The 19,734-nt window shown below is 57.9% G+C and overlaps 7 protein-coding genes across 7 annotated transcripts; 3 read left to right on the top strand and 4 right to left on the bottom strand.

Annotated features, from left to right (window-relative positions):
- Positions 1-540: 540 nt before the first annotated feature.
- Positions 541-4,349, bottom strand: BO82DRAFT_405952 (DUF3591 domain-containing protein; the record flags this gene model as incomplete). The annotated part of the gene is made up of 3 exons (XM_025639528.1): positions 541-1,036; positions 1,119-1,175; positions 1,225-4,349. 3 exons carry the CDS (start codon positions 4,347-4,349, stop codon positions 541-543), a joined length of 3,678 nt encoding a protein of 1,225 aa, XP_025487886.1.
- Positions 4,350-4,737: 388 nt separating this feature from the next.
- BO82DRAFT_319175 (RNA methyltransferase) lies at positions 4,738-5,902 on the bottom strand. Its single transcript, XM_025632665.1, has 4 exons — positions 5,738-5,902; positions 5,571-5,669; positions 5,211-5,503; positions 4,738-5,134 (listed from the first exon to the last, which is right to left on the bottom strand). Exons 1-4 carry the CDS (start codon positions 5,821-5,823, stop codon positions 4,890-4,892), a joined length of 723 nt encoding a protein of 240 aa, XP_025487885.1. The 5' UTR covers positions 5,824-5,902; the 3' UTR covers positions 4,738-4,889.
- A 102-nt stretch (positions 5,903-6,004) lies between these two features.
- Positions 6,005-7,806, top strand: BO82DRAFT_358059 (putative Golgi reassembly stacking protein). The gene is made up of 3 exons (XM_025636182.1): positions 6,005-6,310; positions 6,396-6,479; positions 6,596-7,806. The coding sequence occupies exons 1-3, from the start codon at positions 6,140-6,142 to the stop codon at positions 7,550-7,552; spliced, it is 1,212 nt and encodes a 403-aa protein (XP_025487884.1). The 5' UTR covers positions 6,005-6,139; the 3' UTR covers positions 7,553-7,806.
- Positions 7,647-9,017, bottom strand: BO82DRAFT_358057 (MICOS complex subunit MIC26/MIC27). The gene is made up of 3 exons (XM_025636181.1): positions 8,923-9,017; positions 8,774-8,866; positions 7,647-8,688 (listed from the first exon to the last, which is right to left on the bottom strand). Exons 1-3 carry the CDS (start codon positions 8,947-8,949, stop codon positions 8,044-8,046), a joined length of 765 nt encoding a protein of 254 aa, XP_025487883.1. The 5' UTR covers positions 8,950-9,017; the 3' UTR covers positions 7,647-8,043.
- A 148-nt stretch (positions 9,018-9,165) lies between these two features.
- Positions 9,166-11,875, top strand: BO82DRAFT_358056 (mitochondrial intermediate peptidase). The gene has a single exon (XM_025636180.1). It carries the CDS (start codon positions 9,404-9,406, stop codon positions 11,783-11,785), a length of 2,382 nt encoding a protein of 793 aa, XP_025487882.1. The 5' UTR covers positions 9,166-9,403; the 3' UTR covers positions 11,786-11,875.
- Positions 11,876-12,343: 468 nt separating this feature from the next.
- On the top strand, positions 12,344-14,191 carry BO82DRAFT_358055 (uncharacterized protein). Its single transcript, XM_025636179.1, has one exon. It carries the CDS (start codon positions 12,419-12,421, stop codon positions 13,916-13,918), a length of 1,500 nt encoding a protein of 499 aa, XP_025487881.1. The 5' UTR covers positions 12,344-12,418; the 3' UTR covers positions 13,919-14,191.
- A 90-nt stretch (positions 14,192-14,281) lies between these two features.
- Positions 14,282-18,850, bottom strand: BO82DRAFT_293263 (M protein repeat protein; the record flags this gene model as incomplete). Its single annotated transcript, XM_025631788.1, has 5 exons — positions 14,282-14,420; positions 14,477-14,547; positions 14,684-16,510; positions 16,727-16,960; positions 16,991-18,850. The coding sequence occupies 5 exons, from the start codon at positions 18,848-18,850 to the stop codon at positions 14,282-14,284; spliced, it is 4,131 nt and encodes a 1,376-aa protein (XP_025487880.1).
- Between the last annotated feature and the right edge of the window lie 884 nt (positions 18,851-19,734).

The raw sequence follows: 19,734 nt of genomic DNA, 5'->3' as shown, positions 1-19,734 counted from the left end.
GTTCTAAAGCGGCCGTGTGAATGGAAACACGTTAGGGTGGAATACTGGAAAGTAGGAGATACAGACGGGTTGTCCCGAAAAACTGATACGCAGGCAACTGCGATCTGCGATGAAGGTGTAGGAGGAGGAAAGGTGGCGATAACAAGAGAGCAGAAACGTCGGAGATTTGGGGGTATCATATGATCAAAAGTGAGAGATATGGGAGGAGTCGGACGTGGATGCGATTTAGTGAGAAGAGGTGCGGATGGATCGAAGGTAAATAGGAGTTTAGGGTGAGCGATAATTTCCATTCACAGAGCAGGAGGCGCGCCCATTGCAAAGGCGGAGTCGCTGACTCGGTCTTCGGGTTTCATGGTGCCGTTAAGAAGGGGGCAGAGTCTGTTTGGCGGTTGGAGGTTCATGTGTTAGCTTGGAGTCCTTGATTTGGGTTTTGCGAAGATGGGTCCTTGTCTTTTCATGCGTAATTTTGGGGTATGAAGGGGGTGAAGGGATCCGATGCAGTGGGCAGTAGCAATGGGTTGCTGAGCTTGCTTGTTTCCGCTAATTGGGAACCCCGGGCAAGGAAGGCCTAGCGTGGGAGCCGGTGCCAGATCCACATCCAGAGCCAGGCCCAAGGGTAGTGGTGGGCTTTTTCAAAATGCCTTTAAGGGGGAGTGCCATGCGCCGTCGCCCATCGCTCCCTGCATTTCCTGCGGCTGTGGGAGCCGGAGGGGAGGTGGACAGAGACGGGCGAGACGATGGAGAGGTCGGCCAAGGAGAAGAGCGGGGTGTTGAAGAAGCAGTAAAGAACGAGGACTGGAAATCAATGGGGGGGTGAAGACACTCATCCTGGTTGAGAACGCACTTTTTGTTGGTCTTGATATGGCCGACCTGGCCGCAATTGGCGCATTTGCGTTGTGTGCCAGCGGACTTGCCAGAGCCACCGCCACCGTCGGCGGGTGAATCTCCGGCGGAGGCACGGGCAGCTCCTTTTTGCTTCTCGCGGGCAAAGCGACGCTCCTTGTTACGGTTGAGACGGCTCAATTCGGCTTCCAGACTGTGGTGGAGTTGAATTGGTTAGTGTGTCCAAGCCCCAGCAGGCCGTATAAAGTATATTTAGGGGAGAAGACGAGACATACAGTTTCTTGTTGCGAGCATCGATTTCCGGATCGCCGGTGGGCTGCAGAGAGTCCAGTCTGGGACGGTTAGTCAACTTGTCCAGAGCATTGGGAGGGGAAATCTTACTTGGTGCTCAAAGCTTCCACGCGGTGCCGGTGTTGAATATAGTGCCGAATAACCTTGGGGTCGAAGACCATCTGCTCCTTCTGATAGAGCTGACCCCTCTCGTCCTTGTATGTCCGCATGATGCGCAGAACTTTGCCTCTCTGGTCTGGCAAGCTCATCCTGCTGAACTGACTGGTCGTCTCGTCGTCGCGCCGATATGGGGCTGGCGTAGGTGCTTCGGATCTAGGGGTCGGCTTGCTGAACTCGGCTTCGTCATCGCGGTCAATGTCGCTCTCCTCATCGGAATGCTCAACGGTCGACGACAGGCTGGCCTTCTGCGCATCCCAGATGCGGCGGATCGACGTCTCGTAGGACTTCTGCTGCCGAGCGACATTGTAGCTGTGGCCACCCAGTTCTTTGAGTCTTTGCGCATCAAGTTTATCCTCCACACTCTCGCCAACAGCCTTAAATCCACCCTTCATGGAGGTCTTGATGAAGCTGAATCCCTCGCCACGCCCGGTAGGGTCACCTTCACCGTGTAGTTTGAGCATTGCTTTGCCCTGAGAGGCCAGAAGGAAATTGCGTGTAGCCTTCCACGGTGCCATTTGCTGTTCGAAGCTCTCGCCCTCTCCATCGTCATCATCGTCGCCGCCAGTCTCGGCATCGTTGCCAAAACCGGTGTCGTGAAGATGCTGCTGACCGACCTGCATGGATTCCAGCAGACATACATCTTCCGGTTGCACCCACGCCCGAATTACATCCTGCTCCGGTACCGGCTCCATGGGCACCCAGTACTTCGAATCCTTGTCGTGCTGGAGGAAGTCCTTCACCTTCTGACGATTCTGCATATCACTCGTGCCGGGAATATGCGCCGTGACGTCGCTGATGGAGAGGCGGAGGTCGGGGCTCTTCTTCAGCAGACGATAGACCAGCATCTTCATACGATTCTTCGCCACCGTGGTGACCTTCCGCGAGTGGGGCCCAGGCACGTCCACCGAGGGAAACTGCTGCCCAGCCACATACAAATTCTCAATGTTCCGGATGTAGTAGTCACTACCGCCGGAGCCAGTCGTGCTGCGCACGATTAGGAAGTCGTTCGACTTGGCTTGGTGTTGGAACAGCGGTGCGCGATACATGGAGTTGGAGATTGCGGGGGTTATCTCGCCCGGGTCGACATGACCGAAGATTGAGAACGGACTCTTGTCTTGAGGAAGCAGGACAACGGTCTCGCCGATCTCTGCCTTCGGGCGCGTGGGGTCTTCCATGCTCTTCCTGCGGTAATAATTGATGAAGCGGTTGGACATACCGAAATTGGACAGCATGATAGGAACTTCTTCCGAGTATTCGACCAGCAAGACGTTGGAATTATCAGCCAGGGACAGGGACTTGGTAGAGTCGAAGAGGGCTTTGACGTCTTTGCCCCTTTGGTGCTTGCGTTTGATGTACGCAGTGTTCTTGAACCAACATGTTTGTCCCGGCCTGAAAGCAAGTGCCGGACGGTGGAACGACCGGGCTTCGGCCTTGGCCAGCTCCGTCTTGTAGTAAGGCCACTGAAGGCGTAGAGCAGGCATACTATGTTCCAACGTAACATTGCCCAGGGTGCTTCGGACCTTGTTCTGGTGGTTCTGCTTGAGCATATCGTAAGCCTGATCATTCGAGATGTTGTACCGTGAAGTGAGACGCTTGGTGACACTGGCGTCCATTTCATCGCGGTTGATGGCTCCTAGCGCTTTGGGCTTCTGCGTGGCATTCTCTGGTCCGCGTTCATCGAGGAGGATATGAGGGTCATTCATGTCGACAACCACCTTCTGGGCGATCCGCGAGGTTGCCTGCTCGGGGTCATCGACAATAGGCACATCGATATGGGCGAGTGCCACCACCTCCAATGGATCCCGACCGATTTTGCGCTTCTTTGCGGGACGGTTTGTGTCGAGAAGCCAGTCGTCCTCCATCGGGTCCAGCTCTTGAGTCTCAGGCTCATCAACTTCCATGATCGAGATATCGTCCTTGACATCCCAGTCTGCGCAGACAATCTGAAGGTCATGCAGAGAGACACCGCCAGGCAAAGTATCATCATCAACGTCCGTATCGTGCTCGAAATCCTCCCGAATCTCCTCCTCGTCCTCCTGCGCAGCCTCCAGAATAGTCACCAAGCCCGAATGCTCGGCTTCATGCGGGCGTTTGAAGACCTGGCCTGCGGCCTTGAACACTCGCTCCTGGTCCTGCGCCAACTCAATGTTGACTTTACTTGGGATCACCGGTTTCGGAGGCTTTGGCGGCTGCTTGCCCAGGAAGAAGGCTTTTTTGTGCGGGATCAGCTCCAGGAACCGGGGCAGAGCATTCCGGTCGAACGTGGGGAACAGCGAATGTAGCAGCTCCTCGACGTTCTCCGGCGGTGCAGGCGGGTTGTCCGGGCCGTAGGCCGACATGGCGAACAGCTGCTGCTGGAGTTTCCACGCCCGCAGCGACGCGGGATCCATATCCTCAGCTGTCGGGCTCAGCGCCTCGTCCTCCTGCAGAAGATCCACCTCGTCTTCATCCATCGACGCCGCCGCCGCCGCCGCCGCAGGCTCCTGTGACAGGGAAGGAACCGGGGCCTCTATCACCGGCTCCACCGCCGCCGGCACCGGCCCCTTCGTTACCGGTCGTGCTTCATCAGTCGCCGCCGCTGCCGTCGTCTCCTCCTCGTCGAAGAACAAGTCTCGGGTTGGATCCGCGCCCGGCGATGACGGACCCTCGCCGAAGAGATCGTCCAACTCATCGCGGGGACCTTGCTGTGTATCAAACTCGCCCTCCCGGCCGGCAGCACCAATATCATCCTCGTCGCCGCCGCCGCCACCGAAAAGATCCTCGTCTTCCCCTCCAAAGAGATCCTTGTCTGCGTCGTCATCGCCGAGATCCATCATACCGTTGTCGTCATCGGCAGCAGCCGGGGGACCCGTCCGCTCTTCTTCCTCGGGAAGCTCATCGTCGTCGAAGTCCTCGTAGTCCACGGCGTCGTCGGCCTTCTCACCGGGTTCCAGGTCGCGCGCCAGGAAATCGAAGGACATGGCGCCATCCCCGAGGGGGCCGTTCATCTGTCGCATCACATTTTCGAAGACCGAATCTTCGGTCTCGGGGACCGGGGGCTCGGTTGCGTGAGGCATTTTGACGGCGAAAGTGTGGTTGTGATCGTGGGTGTCGTAGGAAGAAAGAAAGAGTTCGGCTGGTGGGGGATGGAGGAATGTCACGCGTTCGGGCGCATCGGGGCCGGCTCTGTCTACCAGAGATGATGACCGACCTGGGAACGCGTGAAGGTATGTGCCGCGAGTGAAGAGAGAGTGAAGGGAAAAGCGAAGAGAGCGTGGTTCAAACGGACTGCAGGAAGATGGCACGGGAAATGCAAAGCGGCGAGAGGAAGAAGAGGCTCGGGAGACTGAAATGAGAGACTGAAGATGAGAGCCCGGCGGAGTTACACCGCCCTAATCCCAATCAGGAAAGCAGCTTACAAGTTCCGGTCTTACCTCTATCGCAATCCACACAAACTGTAAAGTGCTAAGGGGTATTTGATTAATTCTAACCAGACAATAATGTACAGCAAAGTGCAAGCCTGCGAGCACATCCAAGCGGGGTGAGCTTTATCTGCGCATCACCGAGATGAACGCAGCCCCGACAATCAACAAGTTCAGTGAGTAGGTCACAAGCCATCATTGCAGATTGAACCCACCATAATATACACAGAGGGCTTTGCTCGCGCCCTCCATGCAGTAATGCATCACCGTTGCATTCTGCCCGTCCTTGACCACCTTGGCCATCTGCTTCACATCCGAGGTCCGCGGAAGATACAGAGCAATGTGCTCGGTGAACAGCGAGTATTCAGTGTACAATTTCGCCAACGAGTAAGGCTCCATCGTCCGGAGGTTGAAGACTTTATCCGACCGGTAACCGGGTCCTGCACCAGTTGTCAGTCAGTGGCATGCCTTTTCATCTCTTCCAAGCCAACCAAAAAGAAAAAAAGTATAACTCACCTCCCCAGGGCGGACTGGCGAACAGGACACTGTACGGAGCCAGATCCATCAACTGATTCTTGATGATCTCGAAGCAGTCCCCCTCGAACCAGGTGATCTGGTCCGCCACGCCGTAGATCTTGGCGTTGTGTTTCGCGCACTGCAGGACGGCCGGGTTCTTCTCGATGGCGTAGACACGCTTCCACCGGCCGGAGAGGGCAAAGGCGATGGAGTTGCCGCCGGCCCCGGCGAAGGCATCCACCAGAACCATCCTGTCCGCGGGAGCGGCGCTGGCCATATGCTCTGCGATTTTGCTACACGAAGAGTGTTAACCCTGGGCTTGCGCATTCGCCGGCACGAGAGATACAATTCAAAACGTACTTGGCCACGGGCTCCGGAGTGACACCGAACCAGGCATCATCGGTCAACCACACCCCCTCGTCGTACTTGGAGAAGATCTTGTATCGTTGAGCCCAGTAACTGTGGTGATTGGGAATAGTTTAGTTAGGTCTGAGATGCATGCGAATAATGATGATCGGGGAACTGACTTCTGGATATCCCACGGCACTTCTCCGAGCTCATCGTAGTGATGCACCTCCGGCGGAGGCACATCTTCGTTTGGATCGCGTGCCATGAAGCAGGGAGGCGTAAATCCCTTGAGACTCGACAAGTTCTGCTGCTCGACTCGGTCGCAGCGCAGCGGCGCATTATTATCGACGGAGAGGGAGGGAAGACCGATAAACCGGGGGCGATAAGCGATAAGTTCAAACGGGCGGTGTTTGCGTGGTTTGTTTGAAACACATGGCCAGCATCCACGCCATGATACGGGGCAGTATTCCTCCCTCCACGTTGCGCCCATCAACGAACAGCTTCGACTGCACTGCGGACGAGAATTTACCTAACGATCGCATTTCACCCTCGTCTTCCTACAGCCTATCCCTCCGCGCGACATGTTCGGCGCCTTCAACCGCTTCATCGGGCTGGACGCCGAGCCAGCTCAGCAGCCCCGATCGTCGACCGCGGACAACTCCTTCGGCTTCCAGGTACTCCGCAACAAGGACCCGGAGGTGCCCCTCGAGCCGTGGTTTGATTTCATCATCGGGATCAATGGACGTTTGATCGTACGTGGATATTGCTTTCTGCCTTGCTAGTATACTTGGCCCTACATCTCGTTTCCCAAGCTAACCCCTCCCATTCAAAACACAGGAAGACCCAGACCCGAACCTCTTCGCAACCGAAGTCCGCAATTGCGCCGGCTCCAGCGTAACCTTTGAAGTCTGGAGCGCCAAAGTGAGCAACCGGCCCCTTAACCCCAAGACCCCCTCCTCACCCCTCAATCCCCCACCCCCCCCGGCCCCCTCTCCTCCCTCGGTCAAACCTCACCTAACAAACCTCACCATCCACAGGGCCAAAAATCCCACACCGTCTCCCTCCCCGTCCCCGCAACCGCAACTGCATCCCCAACCCTAGGCCTTGCCGTGCAACTAGCCCCGCTCTCCTCGACGCAGAACATCTGGCATGTGCTATCGATCCCCTCGCCGCTGAGCCCGGCCTACCGGGCGGGTCTGCTGCCGCACTCGGACTACATCATCGGCACGCCGAGCGGCACGCTGCGCGGGGAGTCGGCGCTGGGCGAGCTGGTCGAGGACCACTTGGACCGCACCCTGGTGCTGTGGGTGTACAACAGCGAATTCGACGTCGTGCGCGAGGTCGAGCTGATCCCCACGCGCGGCTGGGGCGGCGAGGGCGCCCTCGGCGCCGAGCTGGGGTTCGGGGCCCTACACCGGTTGCCTGTTGGGTTGGGGGAGGAGGTCGAGGGGCCTGGGGAGGTGGTCTTCGAAACGGCGCCGTCGGGCTCGGCCTCGACCTCGCGGGTGGGTGATGGGCCCTCCGGGGTGGTTCAGTTTGGGGGGTATGCTCAGCAGCACCACCAGCCGGGGCAGGAGCAGCAGCATACTCAAGGGTATGGGTACGGGTACGGGTACGGGGATCAAGGGCAGGGCCAAGGGCAGGGCCAAGAGCAGCACCAGTTCCTCGTGCCGGCGAATCTAAGCTCCCCGCCTCCGCCGCCTATGGCGGGGACGCCGACACATCGCGTGGCGAGTCCGGCGACGACGACGACAACGACGGGAGCGGTAGCAAGCCATGGACGTTCGCACCGGAAGGCGAGGGCGGCGCCCAGTGCGTCGGCCTTTGATGAGTATTTCGCGGAGGGGTTGCAGAAGAGTAAAGAGTTGGATTATGCCCCGTCGAGTCGGAAGGGGACTCCCCTGCCGCCGCCTCCGAAGAAGGGTGGTGGTGCGGTGCAGAGCCCCCCTCCGCCGCCTGTTACGAGTGGCTCGCCGAGTCCCGCGGCGGAGTAGCCAGAGTCCTAGTAGCAGCAAAGAAGCTTCTTATGTCTCGTTGTAAAGTATCGTGCGTCTAGTCCTCCGGAGTTAAAGCTGTCAGGGCTGGTGGGCTCAGTGAGATCCTCTTTTCTTGCCGGAGATGGCCCGGGATTTTACAGAGTTGGTTGAAAGGCATGGGGAGGAAGCTTGTCTAGAACCGTGCGTTCTTCAATTCTAACCCTCGTAAAGTACACACATACACACAACCAGACAAATAGACAGAGAGACGGAAGGAGGATAAGTTATGCCAGAAGTAGATATACGAGTCCAGTAGGTAGGTCATCCCAGTTCCACGGCCACAAGAAGTCTTTCAACCCGCGCACGGAGGTCAGAAAAAGGGAGGAGTAGCAATATATCACGTCCGCTTCAAAGCAGAGAGGGAGAATGAACACAGGAGAAGGGCTAAACACCAAGAAGGAAGGCAGAGAAAGGTAGATGGAATCTAGCAAGACAAAAGAAGCAACGCTCTAGTGGCCCTTGCTGACAATCTCCTCCAGCTTCTTGCGGGCCTCTCCGATCTTCTCCTCCATCATGGCGCGGCCCATGGCGCTGTGGGCGACCCCGGTGTGGTAGAAGTGCTCGGCCTGCGCGCGGAAGCGCAGGTGCGAGTCGGCCACGACGGGGACCTTCTTCTCGTACTCCCAGACGAGGTCGGAGACGTTGCGCATGGTGACGGGCAACAGGGTCCAGGCGGCCACGGTGCCGAAGGCGAGCGGGGAGGCCGTGCGGAGGATCAGACCGCGGTTGCGCGAGACGATGGAGCCGGCCATGGCGGCGACGACGACGTAGACGCCCCCGGGGAGGAGGCGCTCGCCCGACTCGGGCGAGGGGGCCAGCGAGGCGACGGTGTTGGTGAAGGCGTTCTCGATATGCAGGGCCCGCGACAGGAAGTTGTTGAAGCAGGTCTCCACGGCCAGGGAGTTTTGGTACAGGAATAGACGAGCTTGACGGACCTGGGCCGTCAGGATATCTGTGGGGGTCGGGGAGGAGGTAGCGGAGGAGGAGGTGGGTGTGGCCGGGATAATGGACGACGAGACAGCGGTGGGCGTCGTGGGAGTGGGAATGTTTCTGGTGGTCGGGATCTCGTCCTCGTAGTCATCGTAGATCGGTTTCTTCGGGGTGAGAGAGAAGAGCACAAGATACAGTCAGACAACCATTGTTGCAATCACAATCAAGTTATGAAGAGAACGGTCGTACCAGGTCCCGGGGCTCTTCTGCAAAGGCCGTCCGCCGGGGATAAAGAGCGACTCCTCCAGCCAAAAGAGAGGCCGCGAGGGGAGCCACAGCCCGCTGTTTTGAGGCGGTTAGTGAAGGGATTCGAGCTTCTGGAGAATTGCATGTCGCACCTGTTGAAACAATGGCCGGAAAGACATGGTGGAGAAAGGCCAATGGAGGGGGATGGAGGAGGAAGATCGGAGGGAGGTGAGTGGGAAGGTCGAACGAAGGTCGAAGTTCAGATCGGGAATGACGGGAGGTGAACTTGACCATTGAAGGGAAGGGAAAGGGCAGGGAAGTTGCCAAGCGGGTTTTTTCGCTCCCCGTCGCGGCGGCGGCGGCTCGGCCACTCCTCCGTCATCGCCCGTTTCTGATTTCCTACTCTCTCCCTTCTTTCTCCGCTTCCCCCCCTCCTGTTTCTCTGGGCTCTTTCTTTCTCCACATACCTTTCTTATCTCTCTCTCTCTCTCTCTCTCTCTCTGTCACCATCTTCAACTCCTGTTTCCCTTTTCATCACCATATTACCTGCTCGTTCTCCATGGTATAAGCAAAGCCTGATGTCAGAATACCGTCTACAAGCCACCCACTCGCCCTAATCCCGCTTATCCCATCATGGGGTCGCCTCACATGCTCATGCCGCTTCGGCGGCGTCCGTGGACTTGTCGCACATGTCTGTCGCAGGCCCGACGCTCACTGGAGACCGCTGCCGCCCACCGTCCCGCTATAGACTACACCCCCGCCAAGAATCACCAGAAGAAAACCGAGGATGAGACTCTCCGACGCATGTTCGATTCGCAGCCCTTCTGGCGGGAGTTCTCTCAGAGCAGTGCTGCCCAGTTGAAACCCACTGGGCTGGTTCAGAACCAGTACCTCACAAGTCCGGATGGCTTCCGCGTCTTTGCCACCTCCACGCTGCAGAAATGCCAGGCGATCGTCGCCAAAGTGCTCGCCGCCTCGACCTTGGAGGAATACCGGACTATGGCCCGTGATCTCGACCGCCTCAGCGACCTGCTGTGTCGGGTGATCGACTTGTCGGACTTTATCCGGGTCATTCACCCGGACCCGCAGGTGCAGGAGGCGGCCACGCAGGCATATGCGCTGATGTTTGAATATATGAACGTTCTGAACACGACCACGGGATTGAATGACCAGTTGAAGAAGGCGGCCGCCAACCCGAAGGTCACGGCGCATTGGTCGGAAGAGGAGAAGATTGTGGCGCAGATCCTCATCAAGGATTTCTCTAACTCTGCCATCCATATGCCTCCGAACGAGCGACAGCGGTTCGTCAACCTATCGACGGAGGTCAGCCAGCTAGGGTCAGCCTTTGTTAATGGCGCCGAGCCGGCCAAGGCTCACGTGGTCGTCAACGCCAACAGCTTGCGGGGCTTGGATCCCATGCTGGTGCAGAAGATCAAGCGGTGGAATCGCACCGCATCGGTGCCGACGATGGGTCTCATCCCGCGGTTGGCGCTGCGATCGGTCCACAACGAGGACGTCCGCCGAGATATCTACCTAGCTACGCGGACGTCGAGTCCGCGTCAGATCCAGGTTCTGGAGCAACTGCTTACGAAACGGGCGGAGCTAGCGCAGCTGTCCGGCTTTGAGAGCTTCGCACATATGACGCTCCATGACAAGATGGCCAAGAGTCCGGAAGCCGTGGCTAAGTTTCTGACGGCCCTTGTCGGCAGCAACCGTGAACTCGTGAAGGAAGAGCTCGCGCAGCTGCAGCGCATGAAGGGCGCCACGCCACTGCAACCGTGGGATCACGCGTATTATGTGCACGGACGGGTCCAGGAGTACTCGATGGCACGCCGGTCGCGGGAACTGAACGCAGTGCCCGAATTCTTCTCGCTGGGCACGGTGATGCAAGGCCTGTCTCGCCTGTTTGAGCAACTGTATGGAGTGCGGCTGGTGCCTCGGGAGACGGCTCCCGGTGAGACATGGATGTCGGACGTCCGGCGCCTGGATGTGGTTGACGAGTCCGGCCGACACCTTGCGGTCATTTACTGCGATCTATTCTCACGGCCCAACAAGCATCCGAACCCGGCTCACTTCACGTTGCGGTGTGCGCGGGAGATCTCCGCCGAAGAAGTGGCCGAGTGCGCCACCGTGCTGGACTCGTCGGCGCATCCCAACGACGGCATGGCGACGGCGATTGACTCGGAGAGCAAGACGCTCCGCCAGCTCCCCACAATCGCTCTCGTGTGCGATTTTCCCGAGCCCCCCGCGACGGGAGCGGGACGCCCGGCTCTGCTGACTGAGCACAGTGTGCGCACGCTGTTCCACGAAATGGGTCATGCGTTGCACTCCATTCTCGGACAGACGCGGTTGCAGTCCATCTCGGGAACGCGCTGCGCGACCGACTTCGCCGAATTGCCATCGGTGCTTATGGAGCATTTTGCCATGGCGCCGGAGGTGCTCTCGCTGTACGCCCGCCACTGGGAGACAGACACCCCGCTCTCGGAGAGCATGATGCAAAGCATGGCCAAAGACCGGACCGCGCACGGCTCCGTCTATGGTGCCGTCGAGAACGAGGCCCAAATCCTCATGGCGCTCGTGGACCAGGCTTACCACACGCTGCCGGCAGATCGGCGGATCGACAGCACGGCACTCTACCATCAAGTGGCGACGACGCATTCCAGCTTGCCCGATCCCACGGACACGCGGCCGCCCACCTCGTGGCAGGGATTCTTCGGCCACTTGTATGGCTACGGGGCCACCTACTACAGCTACATCTTCGATCGGGCGATTGCCAACAAGATCTGGGAGGACGTGTTCCGCGGGGGCCAGGCGGCGGTGGAGCGAGACGCCGGCGAGCGGTACAAGCAGGAGGTGCTCCGCTGGGGCGGTGGACGCAATGGGTGGGAGTGCGTGGCTGGAGTCTTGGGCAGCCAGAATGCGGTCAACGCGGATGGGCGGTTGGTCGAGGGCGGCGATGAGGCGATGCGCGAAGTCGGCCGATGGGGGCTGGGGCGCGATGGCGTCTCTGGGTGATGTATGATGTATATATATCCGGTTCATCTGTATACTACGCTAGACGGACATGCATAGAGCTGGTGCTGGTGCTAAGGTTGAAGTCTCAGCGGGCTCCTTTTCTTTGTTTTTTTTTGGTTGAAGTCTCAGCGGGCTCCTTTTTTTTGTTTTTTTTTTTTTTTTTTTTTTATTTTCACCCCGGCCAGGCGTAACGGTAGCACGGCAGCACGGCATTTAATGCCACGAGGACGTTGAACGGGTTGAACGGTCTGGTCTGGGTCAGCACGGATGCTACTGTAGATGAGGTGCATGGTTGAGACTGAGACTAGACCGGGGAGTGAAGAAGATGTGGAGGAGGTAAGGAGGGTGAGTTTAATGAGAGTTCCTGGGAATGAGGGAGGGGGAGAGGTGAAGCTAGGGCTGCATGTCTCAGCACTTGCTGTACAGTACAAGCACGTACTGTCCAGTCCATGCATGTACTTTTGGCTCTAATCTTTCCTCTCTAACTACTATATAACCCGATCCAACCCGTCGGTTCAGAAGATAATTCCCTTTTCCTTCATGTACAGCACCGCACCGCACCGCACTGCATTGCACTGCAAAAGATCTACCTAGCACTCTACTCGACTAGACATTAATGCCTCTCTCACCAACATGCCTCCCCTCCATCCTACCACCACAACCACCACAACTTCCTCCTTCACCCTAAACAACACCCTCACCTCCATCCCCCATCCCGATAAGCACCTGACCCCGACCTCAAAGAGGAATCCCCCTCTCCTCCGCCGCAAATCCACCATCCACCACCTCCGCCACTGGCTCTCGCAGCACCTGCCCACCAACCCCTCTTCCCCTTCCCCAGGTGCCCCAGGTTCCCCGTCGAAACGCCTCAGAAAACCAACCTACCATCGGTCACCCCCACCACCCCCCCCTCAGCCCCGAGAGCAGCACCAGCACTGCAACCCCGACTCCAAATCCGAAACCGACACCTTCTCCACAACCATCTCCACCAGCAGCTCAAGGTCCTCCTCTCCGACCCCGTCGACTGAACATTTGGGCGTAGAGTATGAGGCGTACTGTCGGGCGTTTTCGTCGGGGTTGACGGCCGAGAGTTACGCCTACGCCGATCCGCACCATCATCCACTGGCCAGTGACTATCGAGGGGATCAGCATTACCCTCATGCAGAAGCACCTGCAGCTGCAGCTGCAGCAACAATAACAACAATAACAACAACAAGGCAACCCACCCGCTCAACCACAACCACACCAGGAACCAGACCTAGCCGAAGAAGAAGAGGAAGACCATGGCGAATCGACGAGATCCGTCGACCGGAGGATGTGCGGATGTTGTCCGGGGGGCAGGCGCTTCATCATCATCATCATCATCAATACGAGCGGGATTATCCAGATCCCCGGGATCATCACCCGCCGGATCGCCACGATCGACCGGACTATAGGGATAGCGAGGCTGAGCCCGAGGGAGGGCTCATAGATCCTCCTCACGATCTCACTACCGCAACCACCACCAACATAACTCCGAATACCGATAACCACAGCCACATCATTAATCCCGAGAAAAGCAAAGATATAGAGCAGTTCTCCAACATCACCACCACCACCACCAAGAAAAGCGACAATGCACCCGAGCCCAACCACAAAACCACAACCACCAACACCACAACACCAAACCCAGAAGAAGAGCAAGCACCCATCTTCCCCCCTACACCAATTATTACTCCAAACACCCAATTCCAAACACAAGAGATCCTGCACTGGCTGCGCCACCGCTCCTCCCTGGACTCCATCGACCGACAAGCGTTCGAGCAGCATCGGTACCTCCACGAAGGAGGAGACCACCCAGACACAGACGCTGACGCAGACACCGATGCAGACACCGATGCAGACAACAACACCAACACAGACCGACAGACACATGCAGCCGCTGCCCACTGGCACCGCCATCCTCCCCGCCGCTCCCCGCCGCTCCGCGTCCTCACCCCGGCACGATATGAACAGCTCCGCAAACACGCCACGCCACAACCACCCCGAAAACCCTGGTGGGGGACGGTGCAGAGCTATTGGGCGCGAATGCGGCCACGCAGCGAGGCGGCCAGGCGGGAGGCGAGGAGGGAAAAGCAGGAGGCCGATTGGTAAGAGACAGAAGAAACATACGGTGCGATTGAGGCCTTGCAACCTCCCTGGCGGGGTGTCACCCGCACAGCAAACAGGAAAAAACAACTCCAACCCAGTCGGGCATGAAATCGTCGGGTGTGGATGGCTTTTTGCCCTTCTGTTTTGTCTTGTGCAACCACTTACACGTCCAATGGGATCCCTTGGAGAGGGGCTTTGTAGAACACGGAGAGTCACAAGAAAGAAAGCGGAGAACAGGGGTATCCTGAGTATTCTATTACATACAGCCTAGGCCAATACAACAATAATGAAAATTCCTCTTCGGGACATCATACGACAAAGGAAATAGGGTCATCCTCCCCCGAGCCCAGAGTCTTCTCTCCCCGTTCACGAGGATCCTTCCTCAACCCCTTGCTCGTCCGAACTGCTGCTCGAGCCGTTCGCCTTCTCGGGTTGCGGTGTCGTCGACTGACTCGGAGGGTTAGGCGTCGCTCGACGAGACAACTCGGCCAATTCGCCAAGGATTCTGAGACATCATCCGGTCAGCTGGTGCATCGGCCAAGTATGGGAAGAGACTCTTACCGTCGGTGCTCGTCATACCAATCGTCATTAGTGGTACGGATGTGCTTAAGCTGCTCTTGGATGCTGGCCATCTATATAACCCAAAAAAGAAAAACCAATCAGTCTCCATGTCGACACATACATTGGGAACGGGCGTAGTCATGTGAAAGGGTGGAATTGGGGCAGTCCCGTAGGAGAGGGTGATGACGATAAACGGGGAGATCCCACCGTTCCCTGAATAGATGAACCAAGGTCCTCACCTTCGACTGCGGTGGAACCACCGTCTTCTCTGGCAAGGGTCTCTCCAGCCCACCGGCTGCCATCCAGGCCAACCGACGAGCCCTTGGCACTGTCCCGCTCGGCCTTCAGCGCCGCCACTTCCGCCTCCAGTTCTCGCGTGCGCTTGCGGCTGGCCGAGATCATTGAGTCGACCTCTCCCAGCTGGTTGAGGAGCGACATGTTCTTGTCGATCTGGCTGTTCAGGTCTCGTTCACCCTGAAGAACGCGCTCTTCCATGCTCCGGTTCTGCGAGCGGAACTGCTCGAGCTCGCCCGTCAGAGTCTCGTGCTGGCTCTTGAGTTGCGACAGTTCGTAGTTGGATGCGGCAAGCTGTTGCAGGACCGCCTCCAACTCCGTTCTTGCGCTCTGCGAAGCCACCAAGGTCTTCTCAAGCTCTTCGACGCGCGCCGACACGGCTTGATGCTTCTCTTCCAACTCGTGTTTCTCGGCCTCGACCTTGGAAAGGTCGGCGCTGTGCTTGCCAGCGAGCTCACCACTCACCGCAGCAGACCGCTCGGCTTCCGTCAGCTGGTTCTGGAGGTCGGCAATGGTCAGCTTCAGGCTCTCCAGAAGGGAAGCATCCTGAGCCGCAGCTTGAGCCTCCACGAGCTGAGCGTGAACTTCCGCCAGGGTCGAGTCGTGCGCATTCTGTAGCTCTTCAATCTTAGCCCGGTTTGTGGACTCGAGGTCAGCACGGAGGTTGGAAAGCTTTTCCTCCTGAATGGTCAGGAGCTGCTCAATCGCCTTGCTATGCTCTGCATCCGACTCGGCAGCCTTGGAGGTCTGGCTGGCCTGCAGCTCAGCCTGGAGTTGTTTGTGGGTTTCCTCGTGCTGCTTCTGGAGCTCCGCGATTTCTTGGGCGCGAACCTCAGCCTGGGAGGTGATCTCGTTGGCATGGCGCTGAAGGGCCGTGTTGAGCTCGGCCTGGAGAGCTTCCATCTGCTGGGCGTGTCTGAATTCCAGGTCACGCAGAAGAGCCACAGATTCCTCATATTTGGCCTGAAGCTCACCAAGTGCCTGCTCCTGATTCCCAGAAACGTCCGTCCGAGCCTTGTCAAGTTCAACAGCATGTTCGGCCCGGATAGATTCGAGGGTTTGTGCGTGTTGCTCGGCAATAGCAGCGGCCTCTTTGGCCTTGTCTTCCAGCTCCTTGCCGGCAGCGATAGCAGCTTCCTCCAAAGACTTCAGCTGGCTCTGCTGCTGGGCATCCTTAGCCTTGGTCTTGTCTTCGAAAGCGTCCAGGCTCTGCTGAAGGGCTTCGGCCTGTCCCTGTTTGGTTTGAATCGCATCCTGGAGGGACTTGATCTCGCCCTGGCCGGTGGACAGTTGCGATTCGAGGGCCCCGACCTTCTCCTTGAGAGACTCAATCTCCTGGATGGCTAGGTCCTGAGCCGAGTTAGCACCATCGTCCAGAGCCTGTCGGACCTCAGTGAGATTCTGCTCGGTGGCCTCCAACCGGTGTCGGAGGGCATTCAACTCAGCCTGATGCGCAGCATCGAGCTCGGCAAGTAATTCCTCGCGGTCCTCCTGCGCCGCTGCAGTTGCGGCTTCGTGGGCGGCTTCGGAAGCCTGGAGTTTGTCCCGGAGCTCCTGAAGTTCTTGAGAGTGGGTGGTGCCTGCAGACTCGACCGCCTCCTTGGCAGCAGCAAGCTCTTGTGCATGGGCAGCAGCAGCAGAAGCGAGCGCTTCCTCGTGCTTCGCCTTCAGTTCGGCGATGGTAGCAGAATGAGAGGAGACTGTCTCCTCATGTTCAGATTGAATTTTAGCAACTGCAGCCTCGTGAACGGCTTCGAGCTCCTTGGCTTTCTCACCCATGTCGGTCTCCGTGCTGCTGCGCGCCTCAGAAAGTTCGGCCTGCACCTTCTCGAGAGCCTCTTGATGCTCGAGTTGGAGCTTGGCAACGGCGGCCTCGTGAGCAGCAGAGAGCTCTTTCGTTCTCTCGCTCAAGCTAGTCTCGGTGTCGTTGCGCGCCTGATGAAGTTCGGCCTGGACCTTTTCAAGGGTCTCTTGATGCTCAGACTGAAGCTTGGCAACCGCAGTCTCGTGCGCGACCTCGAGCTCCTTGACCTTTTCTCCCAGGCCGGACTCAGTGCCATTGCGTGCTTGATCAAGCTCAGCCTGCACCTTCAAAAGAGTTTCTTCATGTTCGGATTGGAGCTTGGCGATCGTAGCCTCGTGGGCAGCCTCAAGCTCCTTGGACTTTTCGCTCAAGCCGGCCTCGGCTTCCTCGCGTGCCTTCTGGAGCTCGGCCCGCACCTCTTTGAGGGTTTCTTCATGCTCGAGCTGGAGCTGGCTGATGACGACCTGGTGTTGAGCTTCGAGCTCTTTGGCCTTCTCTCCCAAGCCTGTCTCGGTAGCGTCGCGTGCCTGCTGCAGCTCATCCTGCGTCTTTTCCAAAATCTCCTGATGCTCGGAGTGAAGTTTGGCAATCGCGGCCTCGTGGACAGCTTCGAGCTCCTTGATCTTCTCGGCTAGCGCGATCTCCACAGACTCGCGGGCTTGTTCAAGTTCATCCTGAGCTTTCGTGAGGGCTTCCTTCAGATCGGCGATTTCTTGATCCTTCTCAGCCAGACGGGCAGCCGTCTCCTCACCACTTTGGTCGGTGACCGATCCAGCCTCGACCAGCTTGGTTTCGAGAGAGGCAACCTTGTCCTCCAGGGCAGCAATGGTTTGCTTGGCAGCCTCCTCGGCCGCCCGAGCCTCTTGTTGCTTAGCATGGTTCAGGCGATCCATTTCCATGTGCAAGGTTTCCACCACTTGGTCCCGGCCGTTCAATTCTCGCTGAAGATCGTCAAGCTTGGTGGCCTTAGCTTCCAGGGCTTGGGTGACCTCCGTGTAGTGGCTCTTCTGCAACTCCAACTCGGCCTTCAAGGTATCGAGTTGCTCGGCGTATCCAGCAGCCGCAGCCTTTTGCAATTCCAGCTCCTTCTCGAGCGCTTCCAATTGAGCCTGATGGGTCTGCTTCAGTTCTTCCAAGGCACCAGCGGTATCATCGTCTCCAGCGGCGGCAGCTTTCTGAGCCGCCTCCTCTAGATCCTTCAGAGACTTCTCCTCGAGCTCCTTGTGCTTGACCTCCGCTTCTTCAAGCTGGACCCGCAGGGCCTGCAGCTGCTCCTCATGCGTGGTCGTCAACTTCTCGATCTCCGCCGTATGTTGCTCTCGCAGCGCTCTGGTGGCCTCGTCGATATCCTGGGTAGCAGTGTCATTCGGAGCCAACGACAATTCGGTTAATTTGATGTTGACCGTGTCCAGATCCGCCTTGAGTTTAGAGACCGTGGCTTCACTCTCTGACAGCTGGTTCTGCAGGGACTGGATCTTCTCCGCATCCTCTCCGGCACTCTTGGGAGCAGTGCTCAGGCGCTTGGTCACAGTGGACGTGGCGGGCTTAGAGACCAAGGAAGAGGGACGGGTGGTCGGGCGTGCCGTGGCGGATGAGGAGGTGGTCGGGCGAGAGGCCGACGTAGCGGTAGGCGGCCTCGCGAGTGGCTTCACGGTGGACGCTGTACTGGGACGAGAGGTGGAAGTTCTCTTCTCGGCCGTAGTAGAGCCCGCAATGCTGGAGCGTCGATCCAAGGTGGAAGTGGTGGACTTGACCGGGGCCCTAGTGGCGGGGGTCCCTGCCAGCGACATGCGCTTGGCTGCACTGGAGATTCCTCGCTTCTCGTCGCCGGAACTAGCCACCGACCGGGACTTCTCGTCTGCGGAACTGACGGATGCGCGAGACCGGTGCAAGCTTGTGGTGGTGGAAGTGCCAAGGGGCTTGCGCACAGTGGTTGTACTGGTCGGCCGGGTGGGTGGCTTGTTCAGGGTGGTCCCATTGGTCGTGGCGGTGCGCGAGGTCGAAGTTGTAGTCTTGGGAGGTCCCGAGACCGAGCTGGGCCGTTTCGTAGCGCCGGTCGTCCCCGAGAGCGGACGTCTAGTGGTGGTAGTGCTTGTTGGGCTCTTCTTGAGCGGCGATGCCTTGACATTTTCCTTGTCCCTGGAGGCCTCGGGGCTGGTCAGGGGTCCCTCGCTCCCGGAGAGGATGGTGGACTCGACGGGAGTCGCGGGGGGCGCGATGTCGGCCTCAAGCTCAGCGGGAGCGACAGGAGCGACGGGATCCTCAGTGGAAGCCATGATGCGGTGTGGGAGGAGGTCGCGAGTCGTTGGTCAAAAGGGGGTGGGCACCACGAGCTTCTTAAAAGGGGAGGGAGAGAGAAAGTTCTCAAGTGGGGAGTCTAGCGAATTGACAGTGTCCACGTTAGCTCGGACAGCGAAGACAAAATAAATTGAGGGGGTAAAGTCGAGTAAACAATGCTAAAAGGGACAATGCAGATGATACAGCTCCAGCTGGCCAGAAGTGGAAAGAGTAGCCAAAGTCGCCAGCTAGCACCAGATCACCAAGGAGAATAGAGGCAAGAACGCAAGCCAGTGAGGTTGAATGTTTTTGTTTCTCTTCAATCCGGCGGAGGGAGCAGCGACGGGTAGCCGAGGCGGATCTCCTTTTTTTTTTTAGCCCTCCAAACTCCGGGGGGAGGGTATCCAGGCGGAGAACAGGACGAGACAAGCGCAATTTGCGCAACCAACCTGAGCGGGCTTCTCTCAATGGCAAGGAGCCTTGCTCCGACAATTGTTCCGACAGAAATGAAAAGATCATGGAGGGGAAGGGAACGGGAATCGTAGGAGGGGTTTATGCTTCTGCCCCGGGCATGCAGACCCAGAGGGGAGAAGGTAGTATGAGCAGTTGGCTTACTACTTACCGAGAACTGGCGCTGGTGGGAAGTAGTATCAACCACAAAAGGTTCCCAACAACGGAACGGAGAGAGGTCGGAAATGAAAAGAAGAAGAAATCAATTATAGTATTACAAAGTAAGTAAGTACAAGAGAAAAATAGGACAGAGAGAGATGAAGGTGGAGTGATGAGCGGATTGTCAAAATGGAAGAGAAGAGAGGGATGGGGGAGAGGAAGAGAGAAGAGGGAGGGAGGGAGAGAAGCGGAAGAAGTGGAAGTGGAAGAATAG

This window comes from Aspergillus uvarum, assembly GCF_003184745.1.
Source record: "Aspergillus uvarum CBS 121591 unplaced genomic scaffold BO82scaffold_65, whole genome shotgun sequence".
NCBI lineage: Eukaryota > Fungi > Ascomycota > Eurotiomycetes > Eurotiales > Aspergillaceae > Aspergillus > Aspergillus uvarum.
Note: the sequence above shows the minus strand (reverse complement) of the source record. Positions and strands in the feature narration are given on the sequence as shown.

Coding starts and splice junctions, on each gene's coding strand:
- BO82DRAFT_319175 (XM_025632665.1), bottom strand. CDS start 5,823: ATGGCACGCGATCCAAACGAAGATGTGCCTCCGCCGGAGGTGCATCAC. Junction 5,670..5,737: donor GTGCCGTGGGATATCCAGAA/GTCAGTTCCCCG, acceptor CAATCACCACAG/TTACTGGGCTCAACGATACA. Junction 5,135..5,210: donor CGCCAGTCCGCCCTGGGGAG/GTGAGTTATACT, acceptor CAACTGGTGCAG/GACCCGGTTACCGGTCGGAT.
- BO82DRAFT_358059 (XM_025636182.1), top strand. CDS start 6,140: ATGTTCGGCGCCTTCAACCGCTTCATCGGGCTGGACGCCGAGCCAGCT. Junction 6,311..6,395: donor GGATCAATGGACGTTTGATC/GTACGTGGATAT, acceptor TTCAAAACACAG/GAAGACCCAGACCCGAACCT. Junction 6,480..6,595: donor TTGAAGTCTGGAGCGCCAAA/GTGAGCAACCGG, acceptor CACCATCCACAG/GGCCAAAAATCCCACACCGT.
- BO82DRAFT_358057 (XM_025636181.1), bottom strand. CDS start 8,949: ATGTCTTTCCGGCCATTGTTTCAACAG. Junction 8,867..8,922: donor TCCGGCCATTGTTTCAACAG/GTGCGACATGCA, acceptor GCCTCAAAACAG/CGGGCTGTGGCTCCCCTCGC. Junction 8,689..8,773: donor CAGAAGAGCCCCGGGACCTG/GTACGACCGTTC, acceptor CTCACCCCGAAG/AAACCGATCTACGATGACTA.
- BO82DRAFT_358056 (XM_025636180.1), top strand. CDS start 9,404: ATGGGGTCGCCTCACATGCTCATGCCGCTTCGGCGGCGTCCGTGGACT.
- BO82DRAFT_358055 (XM_025636179.1), top strand. CDS start 12,419: ATGCCTCCCCTCCATCCTACCACCACAACCACCACAACTTCCTCCTTC.